Source organism: Passer domesticus, chromosome Z (assembly GCF_036417665.1).
Source record: "Passer domesticus isolate bPasDom1 chromosome Z, bPasDom1.hap1, whole genome shotgun sequence".
In the NCBI taxonomy this organism is placed as follows: domain Eukaryota; kingdom Metazoa; phylum Chordata; class Aves; order Passeriformes; family Passeridae; genus Passer; species Passer domesticus.
The window spans coordinates 44060974-44084775 of record NC_087512.1 but is presented as its reverse complement, the minus strand read 5'-3'; the positions used below and the strand labels follow the sequence as shown (position 1 = coordinate 44084775).

The 23802-nt window shown below is 41.5% G+C and overlaps 1 protein-coding gene across 1 annotated transcript in view; it reads left to right on the top strand.

Moving 5' to 3' along the window:
• The first annotated feature begins 1854 nt into the window (after nucleotides 1-1854).
• Nucleotides 1855-23802, top strand: part of CHSY3 (chondroitin sulfate synthase 3) — a 140849-nt gene continuing 118901 nt past the window's right edge. Inside the window, exons 1-2 of the mRNA XM_064403386.1 lie at nucleotides 1855-2811; nucleotides 4419-4702. Coding sequence (XP_064259456.1) covers nucleotides 2097-2811; nucleotides 4419-4702 — 999 coding nt within the window. The 5' untranslated portion in view covers nucleotides 1855-2096. The remainder of the gene's footprint in view (nucleotides 2812-4418; nucleotides 4703-23802) is intronic.

The following is a 23802-nucleotide window of genomic DNA, read 5'->3' as shown; positions in this document are numbered from 1 at the left end:
ATCTGAGGAGCTGGTGCAGCTGACACTGACTGGAGTGATTTTAGTATACGCATAAGCAAGAGAAGTGGCTGAGTGTCATACACTGAACCTCTGCAACCCCAGAGCAGTAAGTTGTCTGAAAATTTAGGACACCATTATGACGGGACTGTGAAGGTCTCAAGGAGGTTGTACTGCACATGACTCACCGTGGCCCAGTAACTCCCAACTTCTGCTTGCAAGGAGCCAGGGGGGGAAGGGATGGGAGATAGTATTTTAAAATGCAAGGTTCATACAGTGTTCTCATAACACTGGTAATTCCCAATGGCATTGTAAAGCCTTTCTGGAGGACATCCTTTACACTTAGCTTGTCTGTTAGTAGCTTGGGGAAGACAGACTCATGATCTGCTACCTTGCTGCACACACAACATCTCGGGTAGTGATCGTAAGCCCAGACACAACACTTGGGCTGTTGTTTTTAGTGGCGACAGCTGGAGTGAATGCCTAGTGCCTTACTGATCAGTGTTACAAACATACCAGCCTGTGTGCGCATGGGGAGGAAATTAACCACGGTCTGTTTGGAAAGGACATTTACTCCTGGAGAACCCATAGGGTATGCTTCCTGAGCCTGATCCTTCCACATCTCAAAAACACAAAGAGCACGCAGCCTGCTTACTGCATGTGGCACAGTCACATGGATAAACTGCAAATTACTTCAGTAAGTGACCTCTTCACGGCTAAAGACTATGCAGAGTAGACTTGCTTTGTTAGGTGGGTAAAGCTGTATCATTTTCAACAAAGGCTTTAAATTTTTCTCTCACTATTCGCATACTTTTGCTAACATCGCAGACCACCAGCCTCCATACTCCTCCTCCCACCTTGACATGTGTCTAACAATTGCTAAAGTCGCAAGAAGTGATAGACAACGCCGCAGATTAGCCAAATGTGTGGTTTTGCTGAAAACTATTAAATATATGCTACTGGATCTGTTGTATTGATGTATTTCAGTGAATAGATGTGAGGAGCAATTTATGGCTTTTGTTGGATATAGACATCTTGCACAATTAAATTAGAGATGCATATAAATATGAAGGATATACAGGCAACCCTAAACTTCAGAATTAAAACTGTCCTTGTAGCCACAGTGTCCTTAACGTTTTATCGCTGCTGTCAGTCATCCTCGACTGTGGACAGCGCAGTTACCCAGAGGTTACCCAGAGGTCAGGAGGATGAGGAAGCAATGCGCCAGGATCTTGGAGCTCATGAGAACCAAAACAAAATTAACAATACCAATAATACTAGCACTCCTTGCACTAATGATATACCCAGGCCGCGGAAATCCACGCCACAGGAAAAGGCACTTTTAGCTGGGGAGTTGTTAACTGTCCAGGGCAGAAGGCAGAGGCCAGAGCGGAGGCAGTGGAGAGGTCATCTCTCCTCCCGACACGACACCCGGACCTGCCTTCCAGGACCACCCCTCTGGAGGAGAAGACCGGGCAGAACGCTCCCGTCCGGCAACCCGTGTCCGCCCTCGGATGGTGCCGAGCCGCGGCCGCTGCTACGGCGGGTCCGGGGCACACCGGGGGATCCAGAGCTAAGCGCGGCCCACCGGCCCCCACCGGCCCTGCCCCCGCCCCAGCGGGCAGGAGGGTGGCCAGCGGACGGCGGGGCCGGTTCGGGTGTCGAGGCGGCGGCGGGGGTGATCCGCGAGAGGCAGCTAAAAAAATCGTTTCCTTCCGGAGCGGCGGCGGCCGCCACTTCTCCGGCGCAGCTCGGGCGCCGGCGGCGCCCTCCGGGGTGAGGCGCTCGGCAGCCACGGAGGAAGGCGGCGGGCGCTGCGCGGGGGCCGGGGCGGAGGAGGCTGAGCGGTGGGAGGGGCAGGGAGGGACCAGCCGCGGCGGGGACAAGGTGCCAGCGGAGCGGAGGCGCCGCCGCTCGCGCTCCGCCGCCCTTCCACCCGCAGAAGTTTGACTCGGGAGCAGCGCAGCCGCCCGGCCGCTGCGGCGGGGCAGGGACCCGCGGCGGGAGACGCCGCGCTTGGGGCCGCCGCGGGACGGGGGTCGCCTCCAGCGGGACGCCGGTGGCGGTAGTGCTGCTCCGGGAGCCGCCCCGCCCGCGACATGGCAGCGCGATCCCGGAGACCCTGGCTGAGCGTGGTGCTGGGGCTGGTGCTGGGTTTCACCGCCGCCTCCTGGCTCATCGCCCCTAGAGTGGCCGAGCTCAGCGAGAAGAAGCGGCGCGGCGCCAGCCTCTGCTCCTACTACGGCCGCGCGGCGGGGCCGGGGGCGGCCCGGGGCGCGGCGGCGGCGGGCGGGCAGCAGGCGCCGCCGGGGGCAGCGGCGGTGCTGGGCGGCACGAGTTTCAGGAGCAGCCCCTGGGAGCTGCCGCCGGCGGCGGCGGAGGGCACGGTCTCCAGCCCCGCTGCCGGTGGGGAAGGGGAGCCGGAGGAGGAGGACGAAGGCGGCGAGAAGCGGAGCGGCCGGCCTGGCGGCAGCCACAACGGGAGCGGGGACTGGGGGGGCGCCCAGGGCTGTACCAAGCCCCGCAACTTTCTCTACGTGGGGGTGATGACGGCCCAGAAGTACCTGGGCAGTCGGGCGGTGGCGGCGCAGCGGACGTGGGCACCCTCGGTGCCGGGCCGCGTGGAGTTCTTCTCCAGCCAGGGCTCCGCCGCGCCCCCCGGGATGCCCCCGCTGCCCGTCGTTGCCCTGCCAGGAGTGGACGACTCTTACCCGCCGCAAAAGAAGTCCTTCATGATGATCAAGTACATGCACGACCACTACCTGGACAAGTACGAGTGGTTCATGCGGGCGGACGACGACGTCTACATAAAAGGTGACCGGGGCGCATCCCGCCGGCGGGAAGAAGGGAGGAAGGGGAGCGGAGGGAGACCGTCGGATTCCCCCTGTGGGTCGGGGAGAGATTCGGTTCCCGCCTGGGGCGGGGAGAGCGAGGGGCGCCTCGACCTGCCACTGCCCCGCCGGCGTTTGCCTCCAGCCCCGGTGTGCGGGGTATGGGGAGCCGCCCCATCCCTGAGGGAACCCCGGCGTGCCCGGGCCGGGCCGTCTCTGCGAAGGCCGCGACTCATTGGAGAGCCAAAACTGCGGCTTGGACCACGCCGGGCGCGGTGAGCGGTCCTTTGGATGGGCGTGTGGTCCCGGTTGTGCCGTCTCCCCGTCCTCGCTTCCGTGGCGATCCTGCGGACGAGCCTCCGCCGGGGTCCGGCCGAGAGGGTCTGGTCTTACCGGGCGCGGCGGGCTGCGAGGCACTGCAGGACTCAGGACCCGACCTCAGGGCGTCTGGCGGCCGTGCCGCGCCCCGGCCCCTCGGAGGAGTCCGTGCGGGACTCCTGGGGAGCGGGGCTGCTGTCACCGGTACCAAGCTCCTCGCTTGCCTCGGCCCTGGGCTGGGCGAGCGGAGCCGCCGGCGCTCCAAGTGAAGCTGCTGTTCAGTGCAGCGGGCGCCTCCGGGAAGCACCAGCCCTGCTCCCGTGCGAGTTTCATCGCACCGTTAGGACGCGATGTTCTGCAGCCTTCTTCCTTTTGCTCTGCGCTTGAGGCTGGCGTTGTTTGTGCCGTGTCCCGCGCTGAGGAAAGGAAAGCTGAAGTTGAAGGCATAAGCCCAGGTTGTGAGCTTGGTTGCTTACACTCTTGTAAGTTCATTGGTGGTGGCTGTACCCTTCCCTGTTTGTCACTTAATTTTGAATCGTGTAATAGGCTGCCTGCTCATCAGTTGTCATTCACCTATCAAATACTTGCAGATGTACACATATATATATATGTATATACATTCAGTTGCAGGCATAAAGTTGTGTTTTCTTTGAGTTAATTTCGAAGGTGTACTGAACGTGTCTTTAATTGATTACATGGTATGAAATTAAACCTATCCAGAAACTTTTAATTTCAAATAAATGTTAAAGTTTCCTAGAATAACTGGCTAAGTGCTGTTAAACATTGTAGCACTGGAGCTATTTGAAACTAACAAGAGTTTAATTTTCTTTCCAAGAATTAGTCTGTAATCCTGTTTTTCTTAGTTAATTTAGATTTACTCTGGTATTTTTGAAAATTAATCCTATTAAATCTTACCTGGTATTTCCCATCAACTCCCTTTCCTCCCCAGCCTGGAATTATATTGTCCAAATTGTCCAACTTTAGGGACTTTTGTACTAGCAAGTGTTTTCCATCAGTATTGTTTGAATAGAACAAGTTCACTGTCAAAAATTAAGTTTCCTTCCAGCTTGTGGGCAGAAGGAAAATGCCATTTTAATGTTAATTTAAAAAAACCTGTTAAGGATGTTTTCTGCGAGATCTAGGATATTGCTTTGGAAGTAATTTCCTCTGATGGTCTCAGGTACCTGTTACATTTTTATAAGAGCTTGAAGTACAGGACAAGAGATGGTTGGCAGAGTAGTCAGGGAAATAACAATCTTGTCTTTTTGTCAGGTGAAAAATTAGAGGAGTTTCTTCGCTCACTGAACAGCAGTAAACCTCTGTATTTGGGGCAGACTGGTCTGGGTAATATTGAAGAACTTGGAAAGCTCGGACTGGAGCCTGGAGAAAATTTCTGCATGGGAGGGCCAGGAATGATCTTCAGCCGGGAAGTTCTCCGGAGGATGGTGCCACATATAGGTGAATGTCTTCGAGAAATGTACACCACTCATGAGGATGTGGAAGTGGGCAGGTGTGTCCGGAGGTTTGGAGGAACTCAGTGCGTTTGGTCCTATGAGGTAAGTGACAATGTAAATTGCGGTGTGCTATTTGTTTACAGAGTTTTTCATCTTGCAAGGTAAGTAGCTGGACCTGCAATCTCTTTCCACCTTAATTATCTTCCAATGCTTGCATCAGGATGTAAACTGAAGACTGTAAAGAAAAAAGAGAGGAAAGCATTAACAGCATATTAATAATATTTATTTCTACTTGTGTCTTACAGTTTTCATTGGTGACAATTTACTGCAGCCATGTTGTAAGCGTTGCTATGCTGTAAGTTGCTAGTGCTTTACCTAGAGGGTTTCAGAACAATCCTTGACAGGAAGCTGTTACATTTGATATATATACTGTTCAGGACTGATTGTTTTAAGCAGATCTTTTCAAGTTTAGATAAGTACGAAGCATATCTGTTTGCTCTCCATCACAGTCTCTTAAAATACATTGTAGCATTTGAAGAATGGCCTGTATTTTCTTAATTACCCAGATGTATCTTATTCAAGTTTGTTATTGACAAAAGCAGAAATAGGTAGTTTTTGGCTGAGTTGGTCTTTATTTTGTACAGAAATGAAATTTGTTTTACTGCCTTTCTATGATACAATTTTAATAGTGTTTTTCTTAGCGTAGAACACCGTTAAAACGGATTAGGGATACGTGCAGTGTAATAAATTTTCCTATGCTGAAGAATTTTAGGAACAAATTACTTCATTCAGTGGTAGCATTTTCTAAAGTAATGAGGGTCTGTTGCAGTACCCAGAAACTTTATCTGCAATGCCATAATTAAAATTCATGCTGGTTTCTCTAGAATTATTGTGCTTATTTGCAAGACTGTCCTCATAGATTAAAATAGGCTGAGCATACAACTACAAGAAAGGGTAAAAGTTGAAACGTAATATGATGAATATTATTTCACTTATTTTGACCAGTTCTTTAATATTAATATGTGTTTGCTCTTGTGGCACTCCCTCATTAATCAGGAAAAATCCATTTGAATGGGCCACAGAAAGAGGCTATGTGGTATTTAGTGTCAAAAAGTCAGAAAAAAAAAATAATCTTGTGTAATAGCATTTTTCTGAACGGTCCAGGGAAAGGTGACCCTTTATAGATGTGTTTGGTAGACTACAGTGTATGTAAACAGGTGAACAAAAGAAAACGCTGCATGCTTGATACTAATTAGGTAGAAATCTTAGAGGGGCAAGTCTTCTTCACAACAGAAATATGCTTTTTGAGCCTATTTCATTATGTGTTGTAAATGCTACTGTGAAATGTACCTGTTACTCTGGCAGAGAAGGGAAGGCATTTATGGTGTTGTTGGAAATCCACGTAGAACTATATAGTACTAGTGGTTCCTAATCAGACATCCAAATTGTGTGGTACATCTGCAGCCTAATTGTACGCTCTGATGTGTTTGGGCTGTGTCTGTACAAAGCTGCTTTCCAGTCCTTATGGGTATGTGATGCTTGCTAATCTGTATCAGGTGGCAGCATTAAGGTTCTACCTTGACAGTTGTATCAGGGAAGGGGTTTTGTTTTTGTTTTTATGGCTTGACTTGGGGAGAAATCTGTGGATGAAAGCCAATAATATTGTCACCATGATTATAATTTATTTTGATGCTGAATATCAGGAAATGTTGGCTCCAGACACTGATCTTAAGGGGGATGGAACAAAAAAAAAATACAGTTTTGGAGACTGGTTTATATGACTGCCCAGAAGCTCAGCTTTTCATGGTAGAATTGAGGCCTGAAAACAAACTTTTTGAAAAAAACTCATGCTTGTATGGGATCTGGAATAGAGTGACACCAGTTGGTTTCAGTTCCTCTTGAAGGACCTAGGTCTATGTAATAAAGAATAGAAGAAGAAAAAATGTGTTGGGCATTGCAATAGTCCCTACTCATTTCTGACCAGTATTTCTGTCTGATTCTGAAGAATCTTTGACTCTGTTGCCAGTGCAGAAGCTGCTTGGGAAAATGCAGATGATTAAGACAAAGCTGCTTAGGATGTTATCCCAGCATTAAACCTATTTAGATGGGAAGGAGTGAAGTGGGGTATCTGGAAAGAGAAGCTGCATTTGTGCTTTGGCATAGTTTGTGCTGTGCAACAGTATGGTACTCCACCTGAGCAGATCTGTGTGTTGAAGATTGCTAGATTATTTGGTGAAAAGAATGATTTTTTTTCCCCTGGGGCGCTGAAACGGTTTCTGTGTGCTTTTTCATTCCTGTGTTAGATCAGAAATGCTCTCTATGTGCTAGAATGGGAATATTCCTTCAGATACATGTGCACAAAATCTAAGACTGGGGCCAGGACTTCCTGTATAGCCAATTGCACTTTTGTCCTCTTGTTCTGTGTAAGTAATAAACCGAGTCCTGTTGAGCTGCAAGATTATTATGAACTTAATTGATTTCAGTAAGATAAATAATTTATATTTTGTATGTATTTGTGAAGACCAATGTAAACTGGAAACAATTACATTAAAATTCATAGGAGCTTTTTAGCTGCAGAAGAGTTGAATCACTGTTGATTTTTTTTTCTTTTTTTTTTACTTGATTTTTTACTATATTTCTTTTCAAGAACTGGATTGGAAAGTCAAAGAGTTGCTGAGAAAACCTGAAATGCTTGATCTTTGCTGGGTGGCTTTACCTGTGTAGTTGACTGGCTGCCTGTCAGTTTTTTCTGCTGCTACTTAGGGCTACCCAGAAGCATATGGTAGCTTATATGCATAATATGCTTTCTGACAAGAAGAGGGTAACAACTTTGGTGGTTTATTTTTTTTTTAATTTAATTTTGTTGTTGTTGTTGTTGTTGTAAGAATGAATAAGAAAATAAGATATTTATGGGCCTGCAGTGAGCCACTCTTATGTTTTGAGCTTTCTAGAGTTAAATTCTAGTTCTGTCAGATTTGAAACCAGGTCTAAAGATTGAGACTCCTACGTACCAAGTGACTCATGGCTGAGGTGATGAGCCTTCTGTATATCTGCTGATGGAGCTCCTCCACTCTAAATAAAGAATTAGACATTAGATCGCTGAGAGAGGGAATCTAATGACAGTATTTTTAGGGTCCTTGTGAGAAATGGAGGACAGAAAGAGGAGGACACTCAGGGTAGTGTCTCTTTTTGGTTGCTGTCCTGTTCTGCTGGACTTGGGCAGCCCTGTGGTAAGATGGAACAGGGGAGAATCCACTTTGCTGAGCACGAGCATCAGGAGAAAAAGAGGTGGTCATAGGCAAGAATAAAGGACTAGCAAAGTGTCAAACTGCTGTCTTGACAGCAGCTTAGATTCAAATTGTCTGGAAGCAACAGATAAACTGTAGCCTAAATCTAGTCCATTTCCTTGCTTCATGAGAAGGTATCTGCCAGAAGTGTATTTTGGATGGAACATTTTCTTTCTACAGAAGGTCCATCCTTGTTCTGGTATATTTTTTCAATTATGTTTTAATTTACCCTTATTTTTTTGATGATGCTGTAATGACTGAGGTATAATAAACCTGACAAATTTGTCCAAAGTATCTCTATTAAAAGTCTGTTCGTATTTTGTAAGGTGCTTTTGGGGAAGCATCTTCTGCTTCCTCAAATCAGAAACTAAAGATTAAAAAGGCCTTTTGATTTGTTTTCAGAGTCTATATTTCAAGCTTTCCCTCTCTTCCACTAATTTTGAAGCTTTTGAATGTTTTTATTTTAAAGGAATGAAGAAATTATCTTGATTTTAGTGAGTCATATGTCTTCTATTCTTTTGAAAACATAGTTAAAAAGCTGTACTTCCTTGTTTTGCTGTTTAAGAGGGATTTGAATGTAGAGGATGATTTGAAATAAAGGTTTGATTGCTTTATCTCTCTTCCCTTCCCCCTTTATTCCCTCCCCCGCTTTTAAAAAATATGTTTTGCATTTCAGAAGACCATTTTATAATATATAACCTGAAATTTGAACAGATCAAATAGTGTAGTTCCATAAAATGACTAAAAGAAATGCTGTGTATGAAATGTGGCTATAACAATTGAAGAAGACTTTGTCAGGGTGTAAATACTATTAGAGAATGTTTTTTTAAGAAAATAAAAAATGTCAAATGCAGCATAAAATACCTAAAGGCAATTCATTGATGTGTTTGTAACATATATTCAAATACTTGCAAAGCTTTTCTTTCTGTAGCCTTTTTTCCCTTTCTATGGATGAAAATCATATAGAGTATCTTAAGGTAGAAGAGACTCATAAGGATTATCAAATCCAGGGCTTGCTGTGTTCACTTTAGAGTTAAAAACTACATTCCTCCAAAACATGCTATACAGTATTGTTCCTTTGGTATTGTGTAGGTTGATATTGAAAGAAAATATGATACTTTGTACATACAAGTAGTCCACATAAATTATATATCTGTTTTTCCCACTGTTTTTTTCCCCTTTGTTTCCAAAGTTCAAGGACATAGACTACAGTCTCATTACTGCAACATTCTTTTAGTAAAAAAGCTATTATCCTATTTGTTGTTGAATCCCAGTAGTTACAGTAAATATTGCAGTAAATGTCATGGGAAAATGCCTCTTTGGATCAAGCTGTGTACTCAGAAACTTTTCCTTTACAGTGCATTGGTATTTTGACTGTCTCTGGTGGTACTAGAACTTTGTAAACCATTTTATGTCTCTTCTTCTAAAAATACTTTATATTTTCTGTTTTAACTTAAGACTTCCTTCCTGTTGTATTTTAATCTGTCATTTAAGGCTTTATCTCTCTGGTGAAGATCGGTACTAAGCTTTGAGTTCAACCCTGCACCAAACAGAAGCATTAGAGATGTGGGTGTTTTTGATGATAGGATGGTATTTTGCTCATTTTGGGTACTGGAATGATCAATCTTGAAGCAACAGTGCCCCACCCCCACTTAAGTTGTTGAATTCAGACAGCGTAATTAGGTAGTTACATAAATGCAGCCAATACTTTAAAAAAACATCAGTGATCCTAGAATAACAAATGCTTAGAAGAGTGGACCCTTGCAGTAGGGGTCTCTGAATGTATATGAAGAAAAATCAGATGATCCCAGAGGGCTTATAACTTTTTGCATAAATGGACATTTTCTGGTACAGGACTGCTTGTGTGCTGTCTTAACTGTTTGTTACCAACATCTATCCAATTAGTGATGTCAACTGTACATATCAAATTTCTTTACTTTATGTGATTCTCACCTGGTTAGAAAAATCATACTATTGTAGTATAGTGTTTCTGTGTGTACATGATACAAATAACTGTCAATCCTTAAATGCACATTCTGTTGCTTTAACCATGGTACTAAGTTGGGTCATTACTCTTGCCCTGTGTCGCTCTTCCTGGTCCTCACTTGAGCTGCCAGCCCTGACTGTGCTGTGCAGATTTCCTGCTTGCCTTTTTTTTTTTTTTTTCCTATGGCTTTCTACATAACCTCCTGTCGTTAATTTGCTCTTTTATGTGGGGAATTTGGGGGGGCTGCCTGAGGGCCCTGCCTCCCTTGGGTTCATGAATCCTGGGGGGTTCCTTGTATTCCAAGCTCTTATTGATCCTGTCAAGATCAAGATCAGCTTGGCTGGGAAGTTGAGGAACATCATGGTGAGAAAGCAGCATCATTCCTGGTACTTGCATGTTTCTGAGTTGCGTTTCCTCATGTGGCTCAGCGCAACAGCAGGAGCTGGGGATACCTTTTCTGGTGTCCTTATTGTCATGGATAACATTCCCATAGCTACCATGGAAATGTGCAGAAGAACACACAAACCTATGGCTGTGGTCCACTGTATGAGGGCATCTGATACATGGAGCCAACAGCTAAAGGGCCATTTCTCACCTGGTTGAATGCTAAGGTCTCTTACATTTATTCCTGTCTTGGTTTCAGGTTACTGTCCTGTGTTTTCTGCCCTGCCCCAAGAGGAAATATTATTTGTGTGATTTTGGAGTTTTACAGCTGTGTAATTGTGACACTTGTGCTGAGTTACCACGTTGCTGAAAGACTCTGGGGAATATTTTCATGCCCCTGGTATGAAGAATGCATGGCTACACCTTCCTTCCAATGTTGTTTTATCTAACAGTAGCCCTTTGTTTGGAGGACTGAGTAGTTAGCTAACAGCTTTTGAGTCAGTTGCAAATGTTTGAATATTCTCAAAGCAAGTATTTCAGAGTTTTTCCTCTAAGAATAAGTTCTTGTTTGATTTACCAAAGGATCCTACAGACAAGAAGAAAAAAAAGTTCCTAAACTGTTAGAAATGTGTCTTTTGTTCTGCATATGGGTATCCTGACCCGTGTCTCAGTGTCTCTGAATGTTTAAAGCTAACCATGTTAGATTTTTTTCCCTCAAGTTTGCTGTAATTTTGTTGGAAATATTTTCTCAAGACTTTTGTGCTATTGTATATATCTAGGTGGTACTTCCACAGATGTCTAGTACAAAAGTCTAGGTGTTCAGGTATTTCAAAGAGTGTTTGTCATGAGCTTATGCAATTGTGGCATAACTGTTGTAAGACTTATCTCATTTAAACCATCAGATCATCAGTCTTTACAGTGCCCTATTACTGTACAAGGAATAAGCTCGATTTTTAGAATGAGAATAACGGATTAATAACTGCATTAGTTCCAACTTTAAGTGAATTTGTGAAGCAAAGCAAAATGAAATCCTTATGTTTACTTTTTTTTTCTGAAATAGTTTTCTATACTTTACCTTAAAATCAAGTAAACATAACCACACAGGAAGCATTCGTTTCTATAGGTATTTCCAGAATTACCTATGCTTTCAAAGTTTTGTCTTTCCAACAAGTTGTAAAATAACTGTATTTCACATATACAGATCTGATTGTGGTAATTGGTCATGCTTTGGCTGATAGTTTTGTTAAACTGTCCTACTTCTGCCTTTCTGAAACGAATGGTTAGTTGAAATGGAATAATAGAGAGTTACTGGAAGTGTGTTTAGTTTTCTCAAAGACACGGATAGTCTACAAGTTATTTCCTCCTGCTCCCTCCTGACCCCCAGTGTAGATGTGTTTTGTTACTTGTTCTGGGCTATTCTTTGTATGTCTTCTCATGCCAACTTAGAAAAATCTCACAGAGATAACTTTTTCATAACTTTGACTTTCCACCTTCAGGTCTTTTGAGCTCAAAAGACATATTTCTACTGAAATAGAAAATGCTCACAAAAGAGAGAAGCTGGAAGTTGTAAACAGAGTGAGTTACAAAAAATACTTGAAATAAAAACTTATTAATTTTACTCTTGAAACCTAGTGGAGTTCTGCAGTAGGATATGTCTTTTTCAGAGGAATAACCTTTCTAGCTACTCTTCCAGTATTTTTCTTGGGAGTTTTCTTCAGGTAGACAACTAGGCATAAAATGTAGCTGGATCATTTGAAGTCTTCTTGCTTTATTTTATGGTTCTCATTACCAAAGTGCTTGCCAGCTCTTTTCAGTTCCTATGTGAGAAGGCATATATTAACTCATCATCAACATATGCTGCTGTACCATATTCTCTGCAGTATGTTTTCATTTAGTTACTTCATTGCATGGAATAACACAAAATACTTGAAGAATACCTCATGTATTAACACTGTAGCGAGACTTGCCAGTTTTGAGGAGTTTATTCCATCAGACCAGTGCTGGGTACTGATTTAAGCTCAAGATGAGTGCCAGGTTGGCCACTTTTTAGTACATATTTGGAACTGGGGAGCAAATAAATGTGTAGTTCCACCCCTGCTGCAGTATTTTTAGCTTCTGGGTATTACTCTAAGCAAAGATTTTTGGCATGCCTGTAAGAAATCTATTAAAGCACTCATATACTTTCAAAAATAAAGCACATCTTGAACTAGAGGTATAATTTTAGGAAATTCTGGAGGAGGATAAGCAGCCTGGTAACTGATACAGGCTTCTTGGATGCTGTTCTATGTATGATTTAGTTTTAAAATGAACCTAGGAAAGGAGTTAGCTTTTTTTTTTTTTTTTTGGAATGTAGTGGTGTTGTGTTACATTTCCATTATCTTTTATGTAGTAGTCTTGAGATACACTTTCCACACATTGGCTGAAGTTTTACCTTTAGTAAGATGAGCACTTAAAAATATTTAAAAAAAGGCTTAAAATAAGTCTTCTATAGTATGTTGGTTTAACCATACAGTTGAATACTGAAAGCTGAAGTTCTGACTGGATAGATTGTCTGTTTGGTTTTAATTTTTGGTTTGTGATATTTTATTTAGAAACTTGAAACTGTTAATTTTAATAAGTTTAAAATAGGATGGTAGGCTTCTTGTTTGGTTGGTTTGGGTTTTTTTTTAATGTGTGTGTGCTTGTTACTTTGAAATACTTTATGCTTTCAGGAATGCTTTCAAGTGCTTTGCCATGCTTTTAAAACATTTGAGTGCCTAAACTGGTTTTTTTGGGATTTTTTTTTGTTTGTTTGTGGGGTTTTTTTTCCCATTTAGTTATTATTATTTTTTACAAACATTTCAGAGGCAAGTTAACATCTGAATGACAAAAATCTGATCACCAGGGACAGTGCTTCTGTTGATTCTGTATTTGCTGGTATAAGAGAAGTGCTTGTTCATGGGGTCCTTTCTGTGTGCAGCATCTGTGAATGAGCTCCTCATGGTGTATGAACAAATGCATTGAAGAAATGCAGCATTTCTTTAGCAGTATATGTGGCTGCAATGCAGTGGAAATATTTGTGGGTTTTGCTGGTACATGAGGCGTACACTGTAACTCTGCATGCACGGAAATGTTCATGTGTACATACACATATCTTTAAAGCTTGTGCCTAACCAAGCTTCTGGGGGCATCAGTGAAAGTCCTTTGGGGGAATAAGCTGTGCTTCTATGTAGTTACTGCAGTCTCTCTACTGTAAATCTAAAGAATTTAGCTTTCAGTTTGTTTTAAATTTATCTTTCCAGTTAGATCTGTGTCCTTCTGTTCTGTATAAATGTATTTTTGCCTTCAATTTAACATAGCTTTTTTTAGCTTTCCTTGGAAGCTTTTTCTTTACTTCTGCAGGCTGTAGTATGCCTATTATCATAATGACTTTTCATCATGAAAAGCCCCATCTTATGGACCAGCTCTTATCCTACTAGAATTGCACAAGTTCCTATTGTTGATCTTGACAAAACACAATGACTTTTTATGCCATTTCTTATCAGTTTGGGGAAAAAATTTCTGAAGTGCAGCGAGTTCCAGAAGTCAGGGAATTTAGCTACAAAAAACATAGCTGATGACTAAGCTTTTAGGAAAGTGCCTAACTCAGCAAATGAAACAGGTTTTTTATATGCTTTTGATATATTTAATTGTTGTTTTTAAATAATCTGTTAGGTGTGAATCTGGCCTGCAAGATAGAATGAAAGCAGATGCTAGTATTCTGCATCCTTTTCTTCTGTGCTATATTTTTGTGGTTTCCTTTTTCTTCATATGGTGGGAGGGGAAACTACACCTAACCAAGGGTAGTTGACTACCATAGAAAATATGGTCAAATAGTACAAAATAATTTTGAAAAATATAGTACTGAGGGATCCAAGAGGGACGTGTAAATGTACATGTATTTCTTTCGTGGGATTTAATGCTTGAGGCTTGCTTAGAGTTATGGAGTCTGTCTGTTACATCCTTGCAAAAAATGATTATTGTTTTTACTTTCAAGAAAGAATTCTGTTTCAAAACTATGCATTGGGCATTGCTCCATCCTTGCCATAGGAAGTTGATGCTCATGTCCCCTCTTCCAAATCTGTTGCCCTTAGTTTTTAGTCTATTAAGTCCAAGAATAAACACCTTTCTGTTCTTAAATTCCTAGCCATGCTGTGGTGCTGACATGTATGCTTGAAGGTGACAGCTCTATCATGGAAGTGACATATGAAAGATATACAGTCTTTGTGGGGCAGAGAGGCTTGAGCGAGCTAAGATTCTTTTTGCAGTATGCTTAACAACTTGCCCAGCCTGAGCGTCGTAAGTCATGGCTGGAAAAATGTTTCGAACAGCAGTGGCTTTATTGTTTTAGTTGTACTCCTCCAAGAAAAACTGACTAATCACGTAGTTGGATGGGTGGACTGTTCGAGGGGTAAAACACTGGATGTCTGGGCCCAGACCATTGTGGTGAATGGAGGCAAATCCATTTGGTGGCTGATCGCTAGAACTGCTTGCCTGGGCCTGATTTTATGCCAGTCTTATTTAACATCTTTATTGATGGTCTGGACATGGGGACTGAAGGCACCCCCAGTAAATTTGTAGACCATGCAAAGCTGAATGAGAATGTTGATCCTTTTGTGGGTAGGAAGGCTCTACAGAGATGTGGACAGACTGAGTCCATGGGCCAAGGACCCCTGCATGAGGCTCAATAAGGCAAAGTGCTGGGTTCTGCCCCTTAGTCTCAGCAAACCCATGCAGCACTGCAGGCTGGGGAGAATTGGCTTAAGAGCTGCTCTGCAGAAAGGGACTTGGAGATGCTCCTTGAGAGCTGGCTCAGTGTGAGCCACCGTGTGCCCAGGTGGCCGGGAAGGCCCATGGCATCTTGCTTGGCCTGAACCAAGAGCAGTGTGGCAGCAGGACAAGGGACGTGATCATCCTCCTGTACTTGGCCTGGCTGAGGCCACACCTCAAGTCCAGTTTTGGCCCCCTCTGACACCTCCAGGATGCTGAGGTGCTGGAGCTTGTCCAGTTAAAGTCAACAAGGCTCATGGAAGGTCTAGCAAACACGTCTTATGAGGAATGGCTGAGGTAGCTGGGTTTGTTTAGTCATGAGAAGAGCAGGCTCAGGGCAGACCTCATTGCTTTCTGCAGCTCCCTGAAAGGAGGCTGTAGTGAGGTGGGGGGTGGTCACTTCTACTGTCCCTACAGTGATAGGACAAGAAGAAATGGCTGAGACAGGAGAATCAGATTAGATATTAGAAAAAAGTTATCACTGTTACAGTGTTCAAGCATTGAAATAGATTGTCCTGGCAGGTGGTGCAGTTGCTGTCCGTGAAGTTGTTTAAGAGGCATCTGGATCTGATGTTAAGTGATGTGGTTTATGGGTTACAGTGATGGTGCTGGGTGGATGGCTGGACTTGACCTTGAAGGTCTCTTCCAACCTTGAAAATTCTATGACTGTGTGAATGCTCAAAGCAGGAGAGAGAAATACTGAAAGGAGGTGGGTTAGAGACATACTGACTTGCCTTTGAGTTTGGCAAGTTAGATAACAGTCTCCTATGAGCTTGTGGCTAGGTTTCATCTGCACAAGTAGGACTTCTTTCATGAGTTTTTGTCTGGAAATAGGATGTGGTGTTGAAGTTCTCTCTGTCTGTGTAGACGTGTATATACATATATGTGGGTGGAGGTACTTGTTTATATTTTTAAATATAATGCAGTTAAGTTGCAGTTAAATTGGCATTTGCTTTTTTACTCCACTTTGGGGACCAAATAATGATAAAGACCATTAAATACTTGTCAGTTTGTTACTGACTTTCTCTGGAGACTGTTACTATAGCAATTGTGCCTAGAACTGGCTGATAATGTAGGCCCCTCATCCCCATGTGAGAATCCAGCATTAGAATGTTGTTATGTTTCTGTTAAATATGCCAGTAATTTTCTATAGTATTCACTTACTGCCTGTGTTTTGGTAGTATTGAGTGATGTGAAAGCACTTAATCATCCACACTGATCAGAATGAGATTTCCATTAGCTATGTATAGTGTTGATAAAACGCTGATAGAGTTCAGAAGGTGAAAAATCTTAACTGAGGACCTCAGAACAATCATGTTAAAATATGTTCATGAGTGTAGGAGTAGTCAAATTTTTCACAGTTCTGAATGCTGGCGGTACCTTCTTTATTATATGAAAATATGCTTCAGAAGTAACATTCCTGCAGGGAAAGTCCAGAACTGGAGAAATTTCCTGCTCATCTCAATTTAAAAGAACTTCGCCATTGCTTATTGGAGAGTTTAGTTTAGTACTAAACTCATAACTTTAGTAAAAAAACTTTGTTGTTAATTTTTCATTGCTAAATATCATTTGGGGACCTAATGCTTTCCTTGGAAATGGCCTCCAAAAAGATTTTTTTGAGGGTTCTGTCATGAATCCGTGATGTGGCCAACAAAAACAAATGAGCTGATGTTTTCACTAGTTTTAATAGTCATGTTACCTTCAGTGTAGGTGCACTCTGTATTCTTTTTCTAACTTGAAATAAAGAAAAAAATTAATGCCCTGAGTTTGGGGGAGGAAGGGATTTGTTCTTTCCTTGTTGAGTTTCATTTGGTTATTTCTGTTTGACCTTAATTCTATTAGTCAGTTTGGTTCAACCTTCTCTGCAGAGTAGATACAGCCTGTACAAATGAAGTAACTTTTTGCCCTTGTCATATCCATAATGACCAAGTAGATAGTAGACCAAAGGTAACAAAAAAAGACCTTCCACACATCCCACCATAAATTTGTTATAAACAAATTGAGCTCTGTCTAAAATAATAGAAGTTTCCATTTTACTTGTCCTGTTCCACTAGAATATTGTTGTACAAATGAAGTCTTATGAATAAGTAGCTTTAAACTTATTTGAAGCAAATATGTGTCCTTTTTTTCTTCTGTGAGCTGTTATTGCTTTAAAAAACTCTCAGTCTTTTCCCTTGTATCTGTACTGATAAGGTACTATTGGTACTATTGAGCTTTTATTTGGTGAGGTATAAGGATTCGTGATCCTCTTGTTCCATTTATCATCCTTCCTTTCATTTACCTCAGTCTCTCTTTTTATTATGGTACTATGTGTGGGAACTTGTGTCCAGCTTCTGCTGTGGTGCTCAATGCTCAGCCTAGCTACTGCAGCTCCGGATTCCATTTATCATTTTCAAGGGTTTGTCACTCTGTAAATTCATCACCATTTTTCAGTGGGTTAGTACTGCCAGGTCAGTGTCATCTTTGGCTGTTTTCACCTACTGAACTTCTGACTGGCAGAACACTCTAGTTGTGTTAAAATTTGCTAATATAATAGTTGCATTGTTTAATCTTGTTGCTGTTGGAAAACTGTGCCATTCTAAACATCATGTTGGCCAAAAAATGACCTTTTCTTGTGTGAAGGGAATGTTCCCGGTTCCCACTGTGATCTTCACAACCAAGGCAGATGCTATGTTAGTATGAGAGAGAATGTGTAGTATTGTGTGATCATGTCCCATGTGGAAAACGCAGCCGTTGTGTCCAGTCTGCTTGTACCTCCTGTCAGGCAAATGGGTAGTGAATAAGAAGGGTTCCATTTCACAAAAACCTAAGTCACATTATGGTACTTGTTGAGGGCTTTAATTCCAACTAAAGAAAGCATTTCAGTGCATCTTAGAAGGAAATCACCTTCTGGTTTTTCAACTTTATGCTCTATCATTTGCCATTTTATTTTCTGCTGTTCATGTTAGTTAAATGACTCCAAATAATCATGGAGATGATCAGAAACCCTCAAAGGTTTATCTTTGAACACTGGACTTGTTTTTCAAATCTGTTATGTGAACCTAAAGCTGAATATCTATGGAAGACAAACATACAGTAGTTTCTCATTTTGGTCTGCACCGTTCATAGCAAGGACAAATAATAAACAAATGCTAGAGTCTGCTGGCAGAGTTAATGTTTCTGGTTAAAGCATGTTGACTGTGTAATACAGGTCCTTTTGTGCTACAAATTTGTACCTAATTTAGAAAAAAAAAATCCTCTGTGTGCTGTTCATGAATGTTCTAATTCATGAAGAATCAAAGTGGAAGATTCCAATTAATTGTTTAAGGAAATAAAGCTGGAAGAAGTGTGTATGTAAATGTGTGCACACACATGTGTGTGTGTATGTAGATACATATATATATGTGACAAATGCTAGAAGAGTGTACCACTGCTTTTCAATGCGACAGCTTGAGGCAATTTTCTTGTAGTATCTAAAATAATATACAAAATTTTAAAAGAGGTTTTTGGCTAGGTTGGCAATCATGTTCTTGTGAAAACAAGACTTGCATAAATGCATGGATTTTTTCCAGTGTTGATGCTTCTTCAGAGCTTTTAAACTGCAGTAATAAATAGTAAATATATGTGTGTTAAATCTTACGTGTACCTATATTCCTTAGTCAGTTTAGTTAATGTCTGTGCGTTCAGGTTGGCACCAGTCCTGCAACTGATACCAAACAAATGGCTCAGTCATTGCAGTGTAGAAGCAGTCTGCTCCTGCCAGCTCTGGCAGCTTTCTTGGAAGAGAGATGTCAACTTTTGCAGAACTTAGCTTTTCCTAAGTGAATAAATAAATGTAGACCTAAAACTGCATTTGGAGTCTCCTTGCATTGATATGTGTTACATGCTAATATATCCTTTGGTATGAAAAGATATGTTTTCAGTGCCTTTTTGGCATTCAAAGGATGAGAAGAGCCATAAAACTCTTGAGGAAGCTCTGAGGATCTTTAGTATGTAGAGGCCTTAAAGCTACTGCCCATGAAGGGTGTTCTGAGCCAAGATGAAATCAGTCCATGCTCTCTCTTTGCTCTGATAAAGATCACTCTCTTTTTATGTCTTTCACTGACAGCTGTAGTGGGGAACCTGTGGCTTGTAGGAGAGATGCAGCCCTTGGATTTGTCATGGTCTGCAGCAGCTTTTTGGTGTTCTGCTTTCGGGTGACACAAAACCATGTGGGAGCACGAAACTCACTAAAGTGTTTTAAACTTTCCTTAGTCTCCCCTAAGGAAAGTTTGTCTCCTCTCCTACCTTGCTGCACTTGCTCTCTGTATACATCTCTTTAGCCCACTTTGTGGGAAGTCTCTTCAATTTAAAGTTCAATTAAATGTATGTCACATAATGAATATAGTAACTTATTTTCTGCCATAAAATTGCCTCCCTGCTCAGAGCTTACATTCCCTTCATCCTCTGTCTCTTTCTCTGGCTTTGCCCTTTGTGTTCTGTTGCCACTTGGTCTCATTTACAATCAAATTTTGGCTCTGACTATTGCTTCTGCTTTTGAAGTGATGTGAAAGCCTATAAAACCATACAAAATTGCTGCTGTTACTGTGGAAGTGAAACTGTTTCAACAAAAGCTGTGATCTGTCTATGAAAAGGAAAAAAATCTTGCTAATGAAATGGATGTGCAAGGCAAACATATTAAAGGAATGATGTGAGCTGTTAATGTTGCCTTGTTGCCTTCAGTGGTTTGAACACACGTAGAAAGGGGAGATGTCACTTTCAGTGCATGAAACATTAATCACTTTGAAGGTCATTAAAGAGGAAGTATATTTTTTCTGTAGTATTTGAGCTTTTTTCCCCCACCAAGGTCCCAAAAAAGTAGCTTTTAAGTAAGCTGCTTCCTTCAATCAAGAAATATGTCCATAGACACTTATCAGCTATATTCTCTTTCAAATCTTCAGATTTTTAAATTAATATATGTATTTTCTTAAGAATGCTGCCTCTATAGTCTTATGCTTCCAGAGAAAGTCCTATGATTTTTTAAAAGGCTTTTTAGCTTTGTAGGAAGGCAGCAACTGGAAGGTAATTCTCTGAGGTTGGATGGAGTATAGGTTACTGCTGTGTCAACTTGTAGTGCACTCTATCCTGAAATGAAAGATGTGAGACACCAGGTTGTTTTTCCTCACAGTGATGCTGGCATTGAAGATACCTTCTTTCTTCTGTGTTATCCCATAGTGCTGAACATGCCATTGCCTGAGGTGTTGCTTTGACACCAGACAGATTTTAAGATAAACTCAATTTTATTGGGGCTTCCTGTTCACCTCTGTGTCTTGAGTATTTTTTATTGTTTTTATTATAATTTATTATTTATCTTCAGTATCTTTTTTTCAGTAGCAAAAGGTCATATAAACTGCTGCAGAATTCATAAGACATTTTTTTTATATATCCTCTTTGTTGACTCATAATTCATAGTTCTTCAGCTCTTAAATATTAATGACATGTAGTATTCTTTGTTACAAATTTTCAAAACCTGAACAATGTAATTTTCATGGGACATATCTTCAAGGTTTCCCCTAATAAGAGGACAGTAATAGCTTTTAGAAAGCATTTTTAATGTTTAATAATTTCATACATGTTAATACCATAATGTTCTCCAGATGGTGAAATCACAAAGCAATAAAAATGCTTTCACCCTGGTAATGTGTGTGTCTCCCTGAATGCCTGCAGCCATGTTCTCTGTTCTAAATCTTTCAGATGTAATCAGTTAAATGTGGTTGGTTCTCAAAATCAGTTGGATGGGAGACTTATGGAAGACATTAGGTAATTGAAAGAAATTATCTTGGCAGTACCTCATGCATTTCTCCCTTTCCTTAATCCACACTCAGGGAATGCCTGCAGACCAGAGTGAAGAGTGGAGCTCTTGGGGTACTGCTAGCTGAGGTACTTCCTCTAGAAGAGATATCAGTTGTGGTTCTGGCAGCTAGTGACCCAAAGAAATCCCATAATCTGCTTGACAATCTTCGTCTAACTTTTTGTTTTATGGTCAGCCTACATAAATCTCTTTGAAAATTGTTGCAGTATTGCCACGCATTATTGACCAGCTCAACAACGTTAATTTTTTTAGCTAGATGGATTCTTGCCCTGTTCGAGAGCTGAACTGTTTGGACTTCTGCACAAGTGATTAGAAAATATTCCAGTGCTCAAATGGTTTATGATCTTCATCAAGGTGACTTTTTACTAGGTGTGTGCATTGTAAGTAATCAGTGGTAGGCAAAGTCGAATTGGTTGTTTGCACTGTGAACTGCTAGCGCATACTTTTGGCTTGGCTGCAGAGCTTCTGTATACAGAAGCTCTGAAATGTAGGCACAGAAAAAAATACATCCTTTAAGTGGGTATATGCTCTCAAGGCCAGGTCTAGCAAAGCCCTGTAGTGCTGAAGAATTGGAGGGGCTGGGAGCATCACATGCATGGCTTGGACATCTGCACGATCATCACTGAAGATGGAAGGCAAGATTGAGAGATGTTTTTATTAGGCAAAATGAGGATACCTGAACAGATCCCCAACTGAAAAGTTTTGTATGAGCTCTGAAAAGACAAAAAAGACAATAACATGCAACAGTCTCACCATTGTGTCCTGTGTAGGGGGAGATGGATGTGACAAAGTGAGTGAAAGAGGAAAGTGGAGAGAAAGGAAAAAATATGCACATTTAGGAGGGGATAAAACCAAATATCTCCAGTCTGGGGTAACATGTATAGCCTTGCATTAGGGCTTTGAAGTTGAAGACTTTGAACCAAGTGCTCTTATAGCTGAGAAAACAGGCAGGCTTTCTGTGGTCATGAATGATTTGTTTCCAGCTAAGGAGTTATGTTTGGGGCTCTTGTAGGTGAATGAAGAAAAGATAAACTGTAAGAACTACTAAATGCTAATAATGTCAAAATAGAGTGGTAGTGGTGATGAGATGTTCCAAGCAAAATTAAAGTTGCACTAGTTAAGGCATGATATATATTTCATGGAAGAAGCCAATGTGCTCTCACTGTTTAAAAGAGCCAGTTCATTAAGGGTTCATACTTAACATAAAGGACCCTTGAATCAACTGCAGTTTTAATAGCAAAAAGTTCTCCTCTTGAGCAGCCTTAGAAAACTAGATTTTTTTCTTTACGTCTCTCCTGGTTTAGTTTCCTTTATTAATTTTATAATTAATTTTTACTTTTATAGTTTGTGTCATAGGCACCCAGATCAACACAAAATTAATAAAGATATACAAAAAAAGGAATGATTCATACAAGCAAGAGTGAGAGTAAGTTTAAATGTATGAAGCAATATTTTATAGGGATTTGCCACTATTGGTTTTGTTGGGGCTTTTTTTGTTTGTTTGTTTTAATTTATTTGATTTGTTTCCTTTTTGGTGTTGTTTTGGTGTTTGTTTGTTTGGTTTTTTTTGGTGTTGTTTTCCCCACCCCCCACCCCCAGTTTAAAGGTTTAGTGCCAGCACTCAGGCATCCTTGTTCTATAATTTCTTGGAACAATAAATCTGCAGCCTTTCACTATTATCTACACTACCAACAAGAAGTCACATCAATCTGTGCAGTAAGCTGATGATGTTGTTCATCACCTTCACTTTTATAATGTGCATGTGTATCTTGCTTCCTAGTTGAGTGCTGAAATACTGAAATATCCAATTCTAACACCTGGTTACCTCATGAGCTAGGTCAGACAGCTAGGCCTAGGTCTGCTTGGTCTAACCTAACCTAATTAACCTAACCTATGGTTAGGTTAATTTTCTGTAAAAGTTTTCGTATGGGTCCAGTCTAAGTGGGCAGCAGGGGAAAAAAACTGTATAATGTTGCAGCTTTCGTGACTCCCTATCAACTTACAGTAGCCATTTATAAGTGGAAGTTAGCCCATGTTTTCCTTCAGATGTTGCCTTTCAGGCCCTGGATAAAACTGGATGTCTTCTTCCGTGTCCAAATGCATAGTCCAAGTCAAGAGCACCTCTTTCAAATAGGCTTTCCAGATCATGGGGAGCAATATGGTGTTTGAAGGCAGGACTTTCAAACTAATGGGATTTTTTTACTCCCTACTTATTGAATGCTTCCCATCTTGCATGAAATATTTTTTGTTTTCAGTCTATTCTCTTCCCATGAAGAATGTCAATAGAAAAAGAAAAGGACTGGAATATATGTTCCTGTTTATTTTGTTAGTTTATTGTTTTGCCCCCTTTGCAGTCTCATCATCAAATTTCAGTTATCTTTTGATTCTACTTGGTGATTTTTTTTGACAGATCTTATTTTTACACCAGTGTATATGTTATGCTGCATGCTATTGTTTCATACAGGCTTGCAGCTGAAAATTGTACTTCATTCCTATCAGCAGTTATCTTCAGTAAATGTACTGGAAAGCAGCTCAGTTTTTAATATGCTACATTCTAGAACAAGTTCTGCAAGCGTGAGCTAAAGATAAAATTCTGATGCTTGGCAGATGTGGTCTTTGCAGACTGTTGTGTCTGAGCAAAACGAAAGAAAAGCAAACCTGTTGCAGTGCACGTTTGACCGCCGGTGATCTTTCTGACTTGGCTAGCAGCAGTGCGGCTGGAGACAGGCCACAGCACCGCGAGGGATCTGCAGAGCTCATGGGAAAGCTCTGGTCTCAGGAGCTCGATGATGGGGTCCCATGGCACAGCAACAGGGAAAGGACGGGTACAGCTGAAGTGCCAAAACGGTAGATTTTATTAATTAAATAAAAGGGAAAAAAGCAAGGGTGCAAAACAAAACATAAAGAGGCTGCTTGAGAAGACTCA